Genomic DNA, 19,540 nt, shown 5'->3' with positions numbered 1-19,540 from the left:
ATACTGCAGCATGCTCAAAAACTATTGTTTCAGATCATGTGACATTGCTGGAAACCATCTTCGTGTATGCAACTCTCAAACCAGTAACCAGCCCCCTTTAAGGGACATGCACGCTCTTGCATCTTGCAAGGTTTTCACAGCTACTCTGTGTGATATTGATTTATTATACTTATTTGCTTTGCCTGTTTTCTGTCTCCATCTGTTGATCTGTATTGTTTAGTAATTCATTCATTTATTTATTCAAGTCTTGTGTGAGAACGTTGTAGCTGAAGTCTGATATTATCCTAAATTTCTAATATTTTTTAACTTCGTCTCAGGCTAACATTGATCTTGTTACAAAACCAGCTGAACCTTTTTCTCAGCTACGGCGCAATCATTTTAGAACGAAGATAAAAGTGAGTTTTAAACACTGTTGGTACGTCCGTGCCTGACATTTGCATTTGTGCAATTTATTTCTCTATGAACACAAATGCAAATACACCAAAGTGCTAGAGGTGAATCAGGCAGACAGAGATGCAGCCTGGAGGAAGCTCTCACAGAAGCCTTTTCACCCCAATTTCCAGTGTAAACATTAATCTGCCTTTAGACATGCTTGGACAATAAGTCGCAACCTAGTTTGTTCAAAGCATACTAACACCATTAAGCCAAGAGCAGCGATTCTGTTTAAATACTTTGCTTTAAGTGCTGAACGTTCCTCACAGCTAACCCATCAAAGAAAATGTGTTGTGCCGAAAGAAAACAGAAATCCTTCAAAGTGTTTTCGTACGCTGCACACAGCACACTCATGTTTACCAACCCAGCTGATCTGGGGAGCTTTAAACCAGACTTATCAAAGGAACAACAGGGGCAAGGATCTGAAAAGCCAGTCCAGTTTTCTGTAGGCAGCGTGCTCCCTCCCTGCTGTCTGAAGGACCTTCACACCACTTCTTCTGTGAAGAAGTGGGATCAGTGATTTCAAAGTGTAGCACTGAAATACTTCAGTATCTAAAGCTCATACTGCATTTAGTCTCCAACCTGTAATAAAGAAAAAGCAAAGCAAACGGAGGAAACTGGAGAAAAACAACTACTGTGCATATTTTACTCTACGCCCTAATGTGGCAGTGTGTTATTCATCATGGTCTCATGTGTTCACATACAACATGGTTTATAATTGAAATCCATTGATCTGTTTACAAGAATGAGTTAAGTTGGTCAAATGAACAGAAATGTATTTGATTCTGTAAATCAGAATACTGTACAGCCTTCCTGTTACAAAAGAATCGCCAACAACGCATTATTTCACTTTACAAAAAATGTCGTTTATTTGTCTTTAAATGGAGGGAACAGAGTCCCTTATGCTGGATGGATGTCACTTCCTGTTTCTGCTGTCATATAGTGCAGGAAAAGGGACCCAAATGCAGGACTCAGAAGCAGGCAGGGGTAAAACAGAAAAACACATTTATTAGGTTCATGCACAGAACCAAAAATAGTAAGTCCACTGGGGAAAGACGAAATACACAAACAAGCCACACAGGGAGGGTAGATAAATGCTAAGACATGGATAAAGGGGGACGGCTTGATTATAGATTTACACATGAGATAATCATGGATAATTGAACACAGGACAGGAGAAGTAAAACTATCAGAAAGACAAAATAAATAAATAGCCAAAAGAAGGACTATTAAATAAACAAACATCACACTACAACATAACATACAGTGAGGAAACACTGAGGGTGATAAGAATGGAATAAACCAAAATCACAAACAAACAAAAGAAGCCAGTCCGTGAGTATCAGAGTCCAAACTATGAATACTAAAGTACAGAAAGACCCAAACACAAAGCTAAGCCTGCAAAGTAAGGACTCAGACACCAGCAAAACACACAGACTCTAACATCTATACTTCTCCACCAGATTTATATGGCACCAAATCAGAACAACGGCTGCCTAAAGGTGCTTCATGTGACAATAATGCAGAGAAAAGCCTGACAAGCAGATGATTCCCTGTGAGCAAGCACTTGGCAACAGTGGGAAGGAGAAACTCCCGTTTCACAGGAAGAAGCCTGCGGCAGGACCGGCGTCAGGGAGGGGCGGGGCCATCTGCTGCATTGGGAGGAAAAAATAATAATATCGTTTATACGCTTTTCTTTGTCCTGGAAATGTTTCCGCTTTTATGCGGCTCTTGGCCAGCAGAACTCTTTCTTCTTCATTAGTCTGCTCTCAGCGAAGGTTCGTTTTAATGTCACGACATGCTGAACGCATGAACGAACTGTTCCCTCGTGATTTCATTCTCCTCTGCCGTCCTTTCAAAGTCAGCTTAAAATTCAAAACGGACACTGCTGAAGGTCGTGTAGAAACAGGAAGTGACATATAGCTGTCGTCAGGGACTCCCATGTGCCGCGGCAGCTTTTGGATGTTTGTTTCCTCCGTTTTTTATCAACCTGCATAAAACACCAGTTACAACATAAAAGGTACAATCTTAAAATGTATGGTTTCATTTTGTACTCTCACCTTATATTAACTGTTCAGGAACTTTCATTATTTTGTATTTAACAGTCAATAAAATTAAAAAATACAGAAACTGCTTTTTTATCATTTTAATAATCAGATACAATAATGTTCTACAAACAAGTTAATAACTACTACACATTATTATGTTTGTTAATTTTGTTAACTAACAATTTATAATTAAATAACAGTGATTAAAAAAAATACCCATTTATTAACATTAAGGATGGAAACTGTTCTAAGGCGAGCAGGAAATAGATTTTTCTTCTTTTTTCTGCATCTCAAATGACTGGTCTGCTTATACTGTACAAATTTAGACACAAAAAGCAAATATATTTCTTCCTTATGGAACAGATATTACATTTCCATAAAGTCAGAGAACCGTATCTGGCTTTTCCATTTCCAATTCTGCAGCACAAATCCAGAATTCATATATTCCCATAAGGGGATGTTAGATATAAACTGCAGGTATTTTTATTTATAACACAATAAGTACATGAGCACGTATGCAGAGGTCCTGAGCTGCACTTTAAAACCCACAGTCATCCTGTAACCCTGACATCCTGCAGTGCTCACGGTGCAATCTGTGGGCCTCGTCGTCCACAGCACAACATTGTAGATGGAACCAAATAATGGCAAATAATACAATGATATACTCTGAAAGCTCTTGTCCTGTTTATATGTTCAAAACAATACATTTTTGGATATGGACTGTTCTTCAAATGGCTCACAGCAGTTTGGTCCATTCACTAAAATCAAGGTTGTAGAGTAATCGCTTTACTTCTGCCACACAATAGAATAAAACAAGTTTCCATATCGGACTGCAGTTTGTTAGCTCCATTAACTCACAGTTTTTAAATTTATATCATCATTTATTTACCTTTTTACTGTTAAAATTAAAAATCTCTTTTACAAGAGTTTCCTGGCCAAGCTCAGCAGTGGTATCATAAACGAATTATGAACACGGCAAAAGACAAGAAACAGGTAAAAAGTGCATGATCGTAAAGCTCAAAACTGAGGAAACGTAGCTGATCTGTGTCAGAATAACTAGTTTAGGCAACTTTAACGATCTGCCTCCAGATCAGTTAAAATGGCCTTTTTTATAATTTAATGTGAGCTTTAAGTGCAGGTGCCACGAATAAGTCTTTGAACCAAAGACAATAACCATCTATAATTTCCTTCATGTGTAGGTCAATAAGAAAGACCAAGAACGGCCTTGTAAAAGAAGATTTTACTGATGCTTGTGTCTCCAGAAGGACAAAGCAGCCTATCCAAGCCGAGCAATATTCAATGAGGTGTAGAGACTCTAAGGTCCATCGTGAATCTCTGTGCACCATGACAGACAAATCCAGAACGTGTAAGCGTTGTGAGCAAGCAGGCATATAAACGAAATCATCCTGATCAACCAATGACATAAAAGTGGAATCAATGAGCCCCTCCTTGCCTCCATAATGTTAAAGGCCAGCCTCGTCTCTCAGTGAATCTTTATGGAGGGACGAGGACCCATTTGTAACTGGTTTGGACTGGTATTCATGAGGATTTCGATGCTGTTCCCGGCCCGTGGAAATGCCACAGTGGTCAGGGGAAAGATGTAAAGCGCTCAGGGATCTCTGGTCTGACGCCTGTGTTTCCTCTCTGTGCTCCCATCAGTGCCGGTGTGGGCCGGACGGGCTGCTTTATTGTGATTGACGCCATGTTGGAGAGGATGAAACACGAGAAGTCGGTGGACATATACGGTCATGTGACGTGCATGCGAGCTCAAAGGAACTACATGGTGCAGACAGAGGATCAGTACATATTCGTCCACGAGGCCCTGCTGGAAGCTGCAGTCTGTGGCAACACAGAAGTCCCTGCCCGCAACCTGTACGCCCACATCCAGAAGCTCACCCAGGTGGCCGCTGGAGAGGCGGTGACAGCTATGGAACTGGAGTTTAAGGTGAGCAGATCTGGACTTTACGATTGTACGGCTTTGGGCACTCAGTATATTTAAGGAAGCACTTTAAACACATACAGTAACTGCCTCGACTGTGCTTGGATTCAATGACAGACACTTTAAGTCATGGAAAAAGATGAGAGAGCAGCTGCACCTTTAGTTTCTTACAGGCTTTTCAGGATCATCACTGAGGAGAAGGTGATAGGAGTCCAACCCAAACGCCTTCTGTTGGGATTTTTCACTCTGTTGTGCAAACTCACTGCATTTCTGTCCGCTAGTAAACTAGAGGTCATTCCATAACAATGTACAGTACACACACTGTGTGTTACCATGTTTCAGTGCAAATTAAGAATAAAAGAAATGAGCTTTAAATGACTGCAGTGCTAGTAGTAGTCTCAGAGTCAGATTCACTACATGTAAACACTTTAATGCATCTAGAGAAAAATATTAAACAGGTTTTGGGGATGGGTGGATGGATCATTGACACAACCATGCCATGAGGGTAAAAGCATTTTTTGTTTATTTAAATTGGAGTCCCTTGGAATACGGGGATCTGCAAGACTCATATCCATCCAGCCTACTTTAGGTAGATTTTAAATCATAAAGTCAGAATCAGTTACTACAACATTGCAGTCAGTAAAAGTATAGCTATCATGGCCTGGTTTGTACAGTCTCTCCAAATTCATGTAAATGTAATACTCAAGTGCAAGCAAAGGCAGAAGGAAGATTTTCCTTCTTCTCAGAGGAGACGTTGTTAAAGCTTAACTTCTGAGCTCCTGATGAGGCTGGAGTAGAGGGAGCTGCAGAGGGAGAGCAAGAGCCAGGAAAACCGGGAGATAAGGTCATCCCAGGTTAGATAGTTTTATACGGGATGATCTGCAGCAATCCACTGTCTTCAACTGCTTTAGCAAAGGTGCAGTGGCTTAAGCAGCTTCTGTCCTGCAGCAGGGGGAATGCCCAGCATTCAGTATTATGCTGCTTTTTAATGCAAGCAGGGTGGCTGTAAATCTAAACAGAGCATGATTAGGTTTTGATCCTCAGTTCACTGCACTTGCACTTGCAGTGCAGAGGTCTCAAGTTGGTGCCTGTCAGTAAAGAAACACCTCCTCCCCACCGAAACTGAAAAGAAAAATTTGAGAATGAAATCATTCACGCAGCTAGGTTTGCATCCAAACATCTTATTTCTCTGGTTTGATCTGCATTGTCACAGGCCTGTCGGCTCACACTAAATGTTTCAGGATTTGTTTTGACTTTTCAGCATCTTCAGGATGAGCTTCAACACACAACAGTATCCGACATTCATTTGAAGTCAGAGAAAAAAAGGATCGTCTCAAAGTGCATCATTCTCGTGCATCAGTACGAACGTTAGCTCCTCGTGCCCTTTAACAACCTTGCTCACGCGCCACACTGGATTAGCACTATAAAGACCAGAGGCAGATGATAGACAGTGGATGCTGCCGTGTAGCTGCAATCACCTGTCCTTTCTTCTGTCTCTGCAGAAACTGGCCAACTCTAAAGCACATACCTCAAGATTCATCAGTGCCAACCTGCCGTGCAACAAATTCAAGAACCGCCTGGTGAACATCATGCCTTTCGAGTCTACTCGCGTCTGCCTGCAGCCGATCAGAGGGGTGGAGGGCTCTGACTACATCAATGCCAGCTTCATCGACGGGTACAGGTGAGCCCACAGAAATCACTTCACAGAAATGAGTAGTGCGGCGCATTTCTGCTCAGCTGCTGCACCTCTAATGAGCCAGGGGTTGGACCTTCTCTGTGGCAGCTGACAGCATTAAATTACAGGCTGACATGGAGTCCGGTGTTTCACCGCCTCACATCCCTTTGTTGTGTCAGTTGTCAAAACAAATTGGTTTTATTGACAGGCCTGTTCATTCTCCCACTTTTTCCACCTCTTGTGAATGGATAGGCTGTTTGAGATCAGTGACATGTCAGAGAAATGAACTGATTACACCAACAGGTCCACGACGCGACTGCCGTCTGTGTCCATGTTCTGTCTTTGGACATGAAGAAATCTTGAGGGTTTTCTACCTTTATAGAAGGGAAATGAACTGAGGAGACACTCAGCTTAATGCCTGTGTGATCATAGCTCAGTATGAAGGCCAGAAATCTGATCAGTCCTTTTCTCATTTCTATCAACATTTATGTGCAAAAACATAATGAAAACAGTTTAGGTTAAGTTTATTTTATTGTCTTCTTGGATCAAGGAAACACTGACATTGCAATAAAACATAGTAAAGTAGAGACATGCATGAATTTGAGATTCAAAGTAACGCTGATTTGAAGAACATGCAGTCTATATGCTTCATATTACTTATTCCTGTAGTCTGCATTTGGAGCTCTACGATGTAGCACGATGCCCAAAAGATCATGTGACAACACGAGTCATGATCGTCTCCACAGCTTTAGCCAGAACTCGTATGATCGCATGATGATATGGTTCAGGATATACAAAGTTGGTCACTTGAGCTTTGGGCTAAAATTCAACTCACAAACTTTCATGTTGTTGCTCAGATTTTATTCTGAAAGTTATGACGGCGAGTGATGATTCTCAGTCTGCTAACATTGTCTTCTGTTTACAGTAAGCTTACAGCTGCGAGATGCATCACTGAGCACTATCACAGTCCGTCACCTCCCCTTACTTCAGGTGTAGAAAGCATGTTTAGACAGTGCTGTTTATTTATAAGCACAGATGAATATTAAATTCTTTGAAATGGCCAGCAGGTCGTCGGCTGCAAAAAACAACTTGTGTTTGTATAGATTTCAGCTGGAAAATGACTCCAAAGTTATTGATGAGTGCCCTCAATGCACGGCCTTGGTAAACAGTTACCAAACTGAATACAACATGATGTTTATTTTCTAACATCTCTTCCCCAATCTTTGTCCAGAAACACGATAAACAGAGTGACTCTGACATTAGCCTAGCAGCATAAAGTGTCCCTCAGACTCTTAGTCACATTCAGCCCAACACGTCACAATGTGATTTCATAAACAGTACACATGTCTCTCACAACATTAGCACCGATATTGTCACACATCACGTTAATCGCGGGCTCTTTTATGAAAAGACTTATTGAAAGTTTTCTAGCGCACTTTCACAGAAAGCAGTGGCTAATGAGTCAGGACTTCCCATTTTACATGCAGGGTGGGTGTATGTTGTTTTTGGCTCCCAGCACCTAATGAAGTCCCCTGAGTACCCCCCACCAAAGGGAGGCAACGGAAAGAGGCAGGGGTGTCGTGTAATTCCTCTCTAATTCCTGTGTCGGTAATTAAGAGCGGAGTGAGATTCGGGAGCTCCATCCCTCACTGAGCTCAGCCTTTAAAGAGCGAAGCATGGATTAGGATAGATTAAGGTGAGGGGAATGCACATGATTATGATGATTAGTGGACATGCCCGGTGACGTCTTTGTGTATCACCATTCGTTATTCTCCTACTTACTGCGCTGCGAGATACAAAGGCAGCGAGTGCTTACACCACAATGTTATTAACTCTGCATGAGTCAAAAGTTACAACAGTGAAATCTGCTTCCTGCTTAATTAACTTTTGATAGAACTCTGTTGTGGTTCTCACTATTAACTGAAATGCTTTAATTTGTCTAATATTAATGGAAAATCTATTCTATTAACTTTTCTGGGTTATTGATTTGGCTTTCGTTTCTGTCAGCGAGTATGCCTGAAACTCTTGCTTCATGTAGAATTTTAACTGGTTCATATTTTTTCATAATTTCAAAAAGATAAACCTTCACATATGCTATACTGATTACATACAAACTGAGGTATTTCAAAGGCTTTTAATGATTATAGCTTGTAGCTCAAGAAATTCAAAAGTCTAGTATCTCAAATTATTGAAATATTTCGGCTGCTTTTCAAATAATATGAACCACATATCTGTCAGTCTAGTTCAGCAGACACAATCACAGGGAAGTGTGCTGACTTGAAAGTTGTCCAGGTGATGATCATCAACACCCTCTGCAAGGAAAGAAAGCCACAGAAGGTCATTGCTCAAAAGGCTGTTTGCAGCGAGTATATTCATGAAAAAATCATTAAACCCAAGCGACAGATGACCACCGATTTTTGTGGATTGTCAAGAATTTGGGAGCGCTTCATAAGTAGTAGAGTGAGGAACATTAAAAGCTGTCACACACAAGTGTCTTGAAGAAAAGTGCTACACCATCACAGTCCTGAATCAGAGGCTGCATTACTGCTTTTCTTTGGTGATTTGGGATGCCACGTCATCTGCTGGTGCTTTTTGCTTCACTGTGTTTTATCACGTCCAGAGTGAACACAGCTTGTACCAGGGTATTTAGAGCACTTCATGTTTCCATCTTCTGACAAGTTTTATGGAAATGGAAATTTCTTTTGTCCAGCAGGAGCCGACACCTGCCCACAGCGCCAAAATCACTACCAAATGCTTCGCTGACCAAATTATTACTGTGCTTGATTAGCCCGTCATTTGTTTGTGGTGTGAGGAAGATGAGAAATACTCAACCTTAGAAAAGAAACAAAAACAGAGAAGCTGAAGGCAGATAGCCAAACAACCTGGTAATAATAATACCTCAGCAGTGCTGCAAGCTGATGGCCCCATCACACAGCACAGGGATGCGATAATTCATGGTTAATGGTGTATTAAATAAGGACTATATTCTGCTGCACCCTTTCTGCTCTTGGCTCTGTATGATGGCACGATCTGATATGGTCGTGTTGGTGTTGTTCCCAGATCAACATAGTAAATGTTGTTCCAGGACCAATCAGAATGTTGTGACGTCATACTTTTGCGACTTCGGGAAAAAATGCCGTAAAACAAAAAACTGTACTTAAGCTGCAAGAAACCGCCTCTGTCCGCCGATCAACGGACCCTGACCCTTTAATAAATGCTGAGCAGAACTGATATTGTCCTTGCAACACTGGAACTTCATAAATGCACGAATGGCTTGGCGCGCCAAAGAATAACGTCAGAACAATGTGATTGGTCACTTGCAATGTTGATCCTGGATCAACACCAACACGACGATATCAGATCATCCCTGTAACACGACATATTATACATATGTTTAGATCAATATAGTCACAAAAGCTGCACCACATGTTGTTAAAGCCTTAGTCAGCCATTTAGATACAAGCTGCCTTAAAGGGGGGCTAAGCCAAGATAACAATAACAATGTAAATAAGGATTATTTTGAACTGCAAATCATGCAAAGCCACTCTACTCCAAGAATAGAAATGTGGAGCTTTCAGGCTTCCAACTTGCAAATGATTGCACACTGTTTTTATTTACATTTTAAGCAGCATCCAAAGTTTTGTATTCAATCCCAGGAGGCTTAAGTGACATCAGCTTAACATGAACATCCAGAGAGTTCTTAGAGACGGGCTGATACACGTTGGCTTTTGATTTTCTGCTGGCAGTAGAAAAAAAAGGCAGAATAACTCCAGCCTTGTCTCTAAAACAAAGCTCTGAATATTAGCATATATGCTAATATTCAGAGCTTTGTTTTAGAGGGTTAGGGTTAGGGCTACTACAGTTTAGTAACATTTGGTTCAAACTGTTCTCGGTGCTCATCAACAATCTGGCTTTAACCAGCTGCTGCTGGTTAAATGCTTCAGTCAGTCAGCAGCGCTCAGCAGGTAAAGTGACAGCATCAAAATAAGCAGCGTTCGTTCCTATTTGTTTTGGTTGTTGTATTATGGAGTATTGAAATATTAGCTCCACTGCTTGTGAGAGGAGGACAAACATGTAGCCAAAAACAACAAAGCCTCCAACCACCAGTGTCACACAAGAGCACTGATATATACAGATAACAGAAACACACCCAGGCATGCAAGTCTGTGGGAATTACCTAGGCCCACTGTTATATGCGTCAACACTGCCCCCTGGTGGTGTCCAGCTGCAGAGGATCGCCTGGAGCCGGCGGAGCAGCTGGGGTGGCATCTGTCATTTTAACAGAGCTGTTAAAAAGGCTATGTGTTCAAGCAAAACTATTTAAAAATCAGCGCACACATTAGCAAGCAGCTGACTCATCAAATTTTCTTTAAAGGGGTATGTGAAATTAAATATTTAACACCTGAGAGGTTCGTTCAACACTTGTGGGATGTCATTGCCCAGAACTCTTGTCCGGATGTGGTGAAGCCGCAGCTAAATTAACTCTTTTATTTTTGCAGTGTCACGAATTGTGAAAAACCATGACTGTAATTCATAATGAGCATTTTAGGCAGATGTACTTGATCCATTGCACATTTTAATGGAGCAAGTTCTTGTTTTCTAAGGTATTATTTATCAGCTTACGTGTCTCAGAACCAGCCAGGCAAAGTCGGTCATCACCCGAAATACCCGGACCCCCAAGTTCCTAAAACCAAATCACAGATCTCTTTGGGAGCACTGAGTCGATCATTAACTGACATGAAAAAGCAGGTAAAATTAGTTCGGGGCAGCTGGTGATTATCTGGCTAAGCAAATCATACACGGTTTACTTTACTGAATCACAATCAGGTAAGAAGATGAGAATAAAGATATTTCTTTGCTTTCATTGGACTGTACATGTACGAACTCACTCGCAGCCTTGACAGATCAAACTAAACCTTTTCGATTTCTGTCCATTTCATGATAATATGAGTGGGCAACAGTGAGATTATTTAACTGCTGTCACTTTGCTTTACAGAAAGAAACCCAAAGTGATTTTCTGAAGCAGAGCTGAAGTGGAAGAAAACTGAAGCCAAATAGCAGCAGAGCTGCTGCAGCCCAGAGGAGTAAACACAGGCTCTGTGTCTCTGTTTCCATTTGCAGGCAGCAGAAAGCCTACATGGCCACCCAGGGCCCGTTAGCCGAGACCACAGAGGACTTCTGGAGAATGCTGTGGGAGCACAACTCCACCATCGTAGTGATGCTCACTAAACTCCGAGAGATGGGACGGGTAATACAAAACAGCTTCACCTTCTTTTATGTCACGTTGCACTGAAAACAATGCAAGATCTGAATCGTTTCTATACATCAAGCAGAAATCTGGAATGAAAGTGATGATAAAGGCTCCACAGGGAAAAGGAGGGCAGAGCATACACACATGTATATTTTTAACATGAGTAAAAATGCTTTCTTTTTTTTTAAGGAGCATGAAATGTTTCTACATTTTGCCAAATCTGGTTTTAATAAAACTCGTATACACTGAATTTACTGTTAATACAAAGTAGAATGACACTTCAAAGAGTATAATGATCTGTACGTAACACATAAGGCTCTGCTTGAAACATCTGGCTGTGGGATTTTGTACGATAAATATTTTTCAACTACTGGTAAAGACAAAGTTTGTCAAGGATTTAAAGTCTTTGACAAAAAGTTCAATATACTCCTAAATACCATCCAGTAATGGGTTTCTAAAGATGGTTGGATCAGTGCGTATAAAAGTGGAATATACAATTTGAATATGCAGAAAATATAGTGCTTTACTTAAATGAAGAAAGACGTGTTTTTATTCAGTAAAATTTAATTTAATTTTTTTATTTTTGTCATTGTAACTTCTTGTTTTGTCTGTTTTTGCTTTTTAGTTAGGTATGAATCTATTATTTGATCATCACACCTCTCAGGTCCATTAAATATGCAGTCTTATAATAAACAGTAAAACAAAAGGCTGTTATGTGCAGTGATTTTATATGTCAACATGGATTTGCTCTGGCTGCTCATGGAGGTGGGTTGCAAAGCGGCTGGCAGCTTAAATAGTTCTGGGCTGAGCTGATATGGACGAGCTGTGAGATCAGCTGAGCTGACGGGCATGTAGCTGAGCTCGACGTTACAGCCTGCCTCATGTCATGCAGGATTTCTCCAGCTCTGTGTATGTTACAACATCGATGCATAGAGTTCATTGTCATATACTTTTAAATGTTACAAGAAACAGCCGTGTTGATGATTCATAAGGACATGCAGATACTCACATTTTGCTATAATTCAGCAATGACCTGCTTTCAACTGAATGCTCCTGTTCCACCACATCAGCCTTTGTCCAGTCTCTGTGTTATCAAAGTCCTCGAAGAAGCTGGTGCTGAAGTGTCACACTGCTTTTATTTCCTTTATCAGCAGACACTGGAGTTGTTTGCTGTGCTGTGAGTAAAAAGCGTGGTGGTCAAAAGCAGCCTGACAGCAACAGAAACCACTGCCCATTTCACACTAATCTGAGGCCTAATCATTGCATTTTGGTCTCAGTGTTAAAACTCCAAGTCAGTTATGCATTTCGCGATCATCTTCTCTCCATCTTTCAGGAAAAGTGCCATCAGTACTGGCCTGCTGAGCGCTCTGCACGTTACCAGTACTTTGTTGTGGACCCGATGGCCGAGTACAACATGCCTCAGTACATCCTCCGAGAGTTCAAAGTCACTGATGCCCGGGTAGGTTCTCTTTTAGCAGCAGCAGGAATGTGACTGCAGATCACTCGTACACTCTTTCCAGCTGGTGGGGGAGGCAGGGATCGTTCTGTGTGAGCCATTTATCCTTTTTTCTTTCCATTTTCCTGCATATTAACCAGGATGGTCAATCGAGGACCATCAGGCAGTTTCAGTTCACGGATTGGCCAGAGCAAGGAGTGCCAAAAACCGGGGAGGGATTCATTGACTTCATTGGCCAAGTGCATAAAACTAAAGAGCAATTCGGACAAGATGGACCCATCACTGTTCACTGCAGGTAACTAAGAGTGTGTGTATGTTTGACCGTGTATAATCGGTTTGGTTGTCAAAATCTGACACGAGAAGCTTTAAGTGATACATTTCAGTATAATAATGTTAATGTATGTTTACCAGTGCTGGTGTTGGGAGGACTGGTGTGTTTATTACTCTGAGCATCGTTCTGGAAAGGATGAGGTATGAAGGAGTGGTCGACCTCTTCCAGACCGTCAAGACTCTCCGAACTCAGAGACCGGCTATGGTGCAGACAGAGGTATCAGTGTGATGCAGGGGCGTTCATCACAAGGGCACAGTCATAAACAGCACATAAAAGAATATAACACATCTTTTTGATTCTCCCCAAACAATAACATATCTTGGCTGTATCTCTAGCTACAAATTCAAAAAGCAACACAACATTGTGGCTTCATTAGTATCTGTGCAGACACAATCCACGTCTCTATGGCTCCTCCTGCCAGAGCAATAAACAAACATGTTGATCGACATCACGAAGTGCACAGAACTACACAGAACTGTCAGCTGTGCCACAATGCACAGCTGACAATGCACAGCGCAGATGTTTACTGGTTTATCTGTTGAATGGGTCTGTTAGGGAAGGGCGGGACAACCGCCGAGTTTACAGAGTTCTCCCATAGATTTCTGTTCCGCTTTAGTTCCACACCTCCACCTTATAATGTCTCTGATGTAGCCTTCAGATATGAAAAGTGACTTTGCCTTAAACCTGCATTATATCTCATGACCAGCAGGGGGCAGTCCACTGAACGCAAAAGCAACCCAGTAAAACTTTGTCAATGAGTTTAAGGTTTCAGTTTGTGAATACATTATGATGTTTAAATTGCTCCATTTAGAGTGAAACAGAGCTCAACAGTAAGAATCCCATCCACATTCTGATTAGGAGCCATAATATTGGACTCCCTTGAAAAAGAGGTCTTTGATCTCAACGGGACATTCCTGGTTAAATAAAGGTTAAATAAAGTTTACTTTGCATCCATCCAAAGTAAACTTGGATTGTGAAACAATGGCAGGTGCTCCTGTAAAAGGTCTGTGATCTCTGATTTGTGGAGGTCACAGTTACTGTGGAACTGTTTAAAACCACAAACGTCACATCGCTTAGTGAGTATGAAACTTAAGTCACCACGACTGTACCGTGTTGAAAACAAGATTATCGATTGTATAATCTATTTATCAATGAATTGGTCTGATCCAAATCAAATCTTTTTATGATCACGATTCACCTCACCGCTGGTTGGCTTAGTTCATATAAGTGTTGTGTAGCGGGATAATTAACAGGGTATTTGGGGCAATTTTTTAAAACAACAGAAGGTCAGCCGGAAGCTTCAGAACAGGATTTATGTTTGTGACATATTTACATTATAAACTGCTGCTGCACTGCAGCGGCAAACCTGAAGTTCCTAATGAAAATAAATCCACTTTACTGTACAACTTTGTCTCTGCTATAATCCTCCTTACGTGCTGATCAAAACTTATTCTGTGTCTCTAGGATCAGTACCAGCTGTGCTACCGGGCTGCTCTGGAGTACCTGGGAAGCTTTGATCACTATGCAACATAACCCTGCCCAGAAAGAAGCCCTCAGAGGAGATCTGTGTCTCTTCTGAGCCACATCCACTCTGCTCCATTGGCCCCTGCAGGCTGATGAGGAGGCTCTGAAGAGGACTGATGAGGAGATGACCACAGCAGGAATCAGGAGAGATTAATGGAAAGAGGAGAGGCGATGTGATGACCTCCCCCTCCTGGACTGGTGCCATGATTCTGCCACAGACCCCACACAAAAACCTCCCAAAAAACAACCCTGAAAGACTCGTACTGTACTCATGCCTCATTCTGATCCCTGCGACTCCCCAATTTCTGCCTCCTCAAAATAGCAAAAACTATTTTTCTGCTACTTTCATTTATATCCATCATGACTATGTTGTTAGCCATTATTAGAGTTTATTTTGTGATCACTTACATTGGTTACTATATGTCTTAATGGGTCTTTTCTTAATTTGCTTCTCTTATTTTTCTTAATTTTTAATAGAGGACATGTATTTTCAACATGATCCAAGTCATTAATACTGGACGCCGTATATTCACAGCTGCTAATGATTTTTTTATTTTATACCACAGATATGATATTCTAATGTTTATCGTTATTCGGTTGGTCTTATTTAGAGGGAAACTTGGAGAATGATGATCTCTACTAGACAGATCAACTGAGCAAATAAGGTTTGTGACCTGCAGTATGAAATACATCACAGCTATAAATGTGCAAAGACTCATCACATCTGAAGAACTGCAAGCATGTACAGAGTTTTTTGTCATTAAACAATGTTCTCAGAGTCTTCAGAGATCTGGAGGCTTTCAGCAAAAGAATAATGAAGCAGTTGGAAAAGTTGTGGACTCAGGTAGACTAACACAGATGGCCTGTTCATGAGTGTTTTTGTGAAATAAGTGTGACGTCAAATGCAGAGCTCGTGCTCCACACGTAAAAAATGAAATTCTGACACCTGGAGAGAAAAAAAGAATAAAACCCCAACATCAGAAGATCCTCTGTGAGCAACATTAGTAACAGTGAGGACAAAAAACTACCTTTTAACAGGAAGAGACCTCTCACAGAGCCAGGCTCAGAAAGGAGCAGCCATACACAACTGTCCATTGGAGGAATGAGGGGAAATAGAAGCGAAAAAAGGGATCGTGAAAATGAACAACAGACAATATTCTGGGATGAATTTTAATCAGATTGGTTTTGTTGCTTCTCCTTGAAGGATTAACTTCACTCTTTATTTCTGTTATTGTCAGCAAATGCCATAAAAACCCAACAGCACAAGTTACACACTGCAGTGTAGGGAAACACAGTCAGGACCTCTGGTAGACTTTCTTTGCTTAGCTGTGATCAGCTCAAATGTGCTGCTGCTGCGACGCCAGTACTCGCTGCTCTTTGTGGATTTACACAACTGAATTCAAAACGATATCAGGTGATGTTACATGAACCCAGATACTACAAAGCTGGCATAAAGGTGAAATTCAGTGAGTGAATCACCTTAAATTTCATTTGATTTCTGCTATCTCTGATATAAACCAGCACAGACTGTGGCCACTGCAGCTTCTCTGCACAGTCAACATCATGCATTACTGTGAACATCACCACAATGCTGCAAACTAACCTGTTTCACCTTGCACTAAACTGCCTGGTATTTTTATGCAATGTTCAAATAACACAAAGTTAGTAGACTTCAATTTGCTTTAAAGGATGTTTTAAATTTAGGGAGAAAAAATGTCACATAAGCATTGATCTGATATCTGGAAATTTTAAAATGGCTTAAAAAATGACATGTAAGCAGTGGTGATGGCGCCATGTTGCTCAAAAGACAACAGGAAGAGTGTTTCTGCACAGCAACAGAAATCAGCATAGTTAAAAATTACTATTAACAAGAGACTTGTGTTTGAGACTTATTGGAGTTTGTTTTGACATTTAAGTTGAAGTTTAGGCTAAAATAGACTTTTATAATAATCAGTACACGTTACCAAGTTCAGCTTTCTAGCCTGCTACTTTTTCACATGACCACAAGAAACTAGAACGCACTCTCTGGCCTGATGTGGCTCTGTGGGATTGTTGAAGAGGCAAACTTAAAATGCCAAGAGCCTTACAGAGGCTCAACTGAGGGGCAAGCAGCGTGATACGTCTGGGGCTACAAATGTGCCACATGTTTTATGACTGGCAGATCCTGTGTGGACCAGACATGGATAAAAGTCATGAGATGGGCTTAACATTAAAACGAGTGTTGTGTGGGCCAGATATGACCCAAATGTCCAACAACAGCTGGCATCTTGTCCAAATAAGGTGGACCTGTGGCTGAATTTAGGGAGGCAGACTCAGCCTGAGTCGGGTACATCACCCAAGCCTAAATGCAGCTCATAGAAAATTTCCTGTGGGCCAAACATTTATTGGTGTCTGGATATGAGATAAATAAGGATTTTTTTTATTGTAAATGATTTAATGCTCCTGTAGTGGACTACAAACTTTTCAAAAACTGCAACAACAACAACAGGGAAATGCTTCTAGAAATAAGCTAAATAGGCCCTCCGTTAACATTAGGGGTTACTAATGTGAAAAAGCTCTGCTGTGACATGCAGCCTGGTTTCTGACGCTCATACTCATTTCACAAAGATTCTCCACATTGTGTTTGTACAAAAACAGCCCAGTTGTTGTAAAGCACACTGAATATGGACTCAACATCCTACAGTACAAGACAGTCATATCTCACATATTCACTCATCTTTGCATCTGCATACATGATTTTACATTGACAGGATGCATTTAAATGGGATCGCCACCACAGATAACTCACCTCTTTTATCACTGTGTAGCAGGCTCAGAGAACAACATCATTGTTCATTGATGCATCTCTGCGTTTTTCATTGAAAGATACAGTGAGGTGGCTTTTGAATGATGCAGCCCACTTAAAGGATTCATTTCTCATAGTTGTGCTGTAGGGGTCCTAACTGTTGTATAAACGATCTGTTTTCTATTAAAAGCAGAGAAAAAATGTCTTCAAAATCTTGATGTTAATAAAGTTGAAATGTTGGGTTTTTCATATAAAAGCAGTGACTTCTTTCAATTTTTATAAAAATGTGACGTGAGGTGACACCCGGTGGACCAAGGGGAAACAAATATGCTGTGCTTTGCTGTCCTCGTGTGACTGTTTGGTGTTGTTTATTTTAAAAAATATAGAAGTAAACCTTCATTAAAGTAAATTTAGGGGATTTTCTTTATGAAAATGACATTTCTGCAAATTTCCTGTAGTCTAAATTTTACCCAATAAGAACTTTATTTTGCACAGCATCAAAAGCATCAAAAGTAAAAGTACTGGAGGTGTATAAAAGGAAATCCTACAGTCACTTAGTAATAATGACTGAAAAGAAGCGTTTCTCCAGTGGAACTTTTTATCTTCTCTGCATTGTTACATTAGAATGTCTGGAGTAAAAAGACAGCAAAACAGTACAAATTTATCATAAATGCAGTGCTTTCTGGGCACCCGTGTACTGAGATATCGCACCCTGACTTCCTTCTTTTAACAAGGCTGTTTGGTTTGGCAGTCTTCCTACACAGTAGCCCATTCCACAGCTGCAGACTTCCTCCTTCATGCTGAAGAAAAGCAATCTCTGGATGACTGCTCTGAATAACACTGGATGGCTGCAATGGCTGTTACTTCCGATTTCACCCTTCCAATAGCGTCATCCATCCTGGTCCCTTTGTAGATCCAGCTTACTTAGCAGGGCCATTAGAGTATCACCCAATGGGAGTCTGGAATAGCAGAGAGTGATGCACCAAGTTGATCAGGACCTCATCAGGACCTCCTGATGAGGTGGTGAATTTAGCACCACATGGAATTTATCAACCACAGCCCATTTTACTCAAGATGATCATTTCTTTCAGAGTTCCAGAACCTCTCTGGGTATTCTTGATAGAGTTGGATGGGTGACGAAACTTTTCTCCCACTGAAAACGCTACATCCAAATGAACAGAATCAAACTTTGGGGATTTACTTAGCTGGATGATTGAGCATGCATCAAGATACAGTTTACATGCAGTATATAGGACTTCAGGTCAGCAAAGGCCAGGACGTAGGCCACGTGTGATGTCCAAAAGGCTCTGATTTCTTAAAATAGATGGTCCTATGTGCTGGAGTTTGCTTTCCTCGGTGTGCTGGAAGACAGCATTTTGTCAGAACTGTCAAGACTCGCACAAAAACTGAGTAACTGATAATAAAGCACTGATAATTCAGAAGGAACAGCCATATACAGAAACCCAAGAAGGATTATAGGGTCTTAAGATCAGTAGGCTGGAGCCACTAAGTTATTGCTTCTATTTTTCTTGGCTGGTGGCAGACACAATGTAGCAAATGTGCTTGGATACAGTTTTACAAACTTGGAACTTGTCAGTGGACACCTTCAAATCATATTCCTGAAAATCTGAATCAGAAAACTTTATTAATCCATCCATCCATTCGCTTCTGCTTATCCTTTTCAGGGTCACGGGGGGCGCTGGAGCCTATCCCAGCTGTCATAGGGCGAGAGGCGGGGTACACCCTGGACAGGTCGCCAGTCTGTCGCAGGGCCGACACACAGGGACAGACAACCATTCGCACTCACATTCACACCTAGTGGCAATTTGGATTATCCAATTAACCTATCCCCACAAGCTGCATGTCTTTGGACGGTGGGAGGAAGCCGGAGTACCCGGAGGGAACCCACGCAAACACGGGGAGAACATGCAAACTCCACACAGAAAGACCCCGGCCTGATGGTGGAATTGAACTCAGGACCTTCTTGCTGTGCGGCAACAGTGCTAACCACCGTGCCACCGTGCCGCCAACTTTATTAATACCTATGGAAATTATGTGGTTACAGTTGCTTCAAGGCAATAACAGTAAGAGACTGAACA

General features: G+C 41.3%; 2 protein-coding genes across 5 annotated transcripts in view; one reads left to right on the top strand and one right to left on the bottom strand.

Annotated features, from left to right (window-relative positions):
- The window catches only part of ptprfa (protein tyrosine phosphatase receptor type Fa), a 259,648-nt gene extending 241,951 nt beyond the window's left edge, over positions 1-17,697 (top strand). For all 4 annotated transcript variants that reach the window (XM_080289757.1, XM_080289754.1, XM_080289756.1 and 1 more), the window contains 7 exons: positions 4,140-4,425; positions 5,922-6,100; positions 11,216-11,342; positions 12,679-12,804; positions 12,942-13,096; positions 13,213-13,348; positions 14,597-17,697. In XM_080289757.1, coding sequence (XP_080145883.1) covers positions 4,140-4,425; positions 5,922-6,100; positions 11,216-11,342; positions 12,679-12,804; positions 12,942-13,096; positions 13,213-13,348; positions 14,597-14,665 — 1,078 coding nt within the window. In that variant the 3' untranslated portion in view covers positions 14,666-17,697. The remainder of the gene's footprint in view (positions 1-4,139; positions 4,426-5,921; positions 6,101-11,215; positions 11,343-12,678; positions 12,805-12,941; positions 13,097-13,212; positions 13,349-14,596) is intronic.
- Positions 1-19,540, bottom strand: part of LOC145420475 (uncharacterized) — a 262,367-nt gene that overhangs the window by 191,389 nt on the left and 51,438 nt on the right. The window lies entirely within an intron of this gene.

The sequence above is a fragment of the Astatotilapia calliptera genome, chromosome 15 (assembly GCF_964374335.1).
Source record: "Astatotilapia calliptera chromosome 15, fAstCal68.1, whole genome shotgun sequence".
Lineage (NCBI taxonomy): Eukaryota > Metazoa > Chordata > Actinopteri > Cichliformes > Cichlidae > Astatotilapia > Astatotilapia calliptera.
This window is presented reverse-complemented; position numbering and strand designations above follow the sequence as displayed.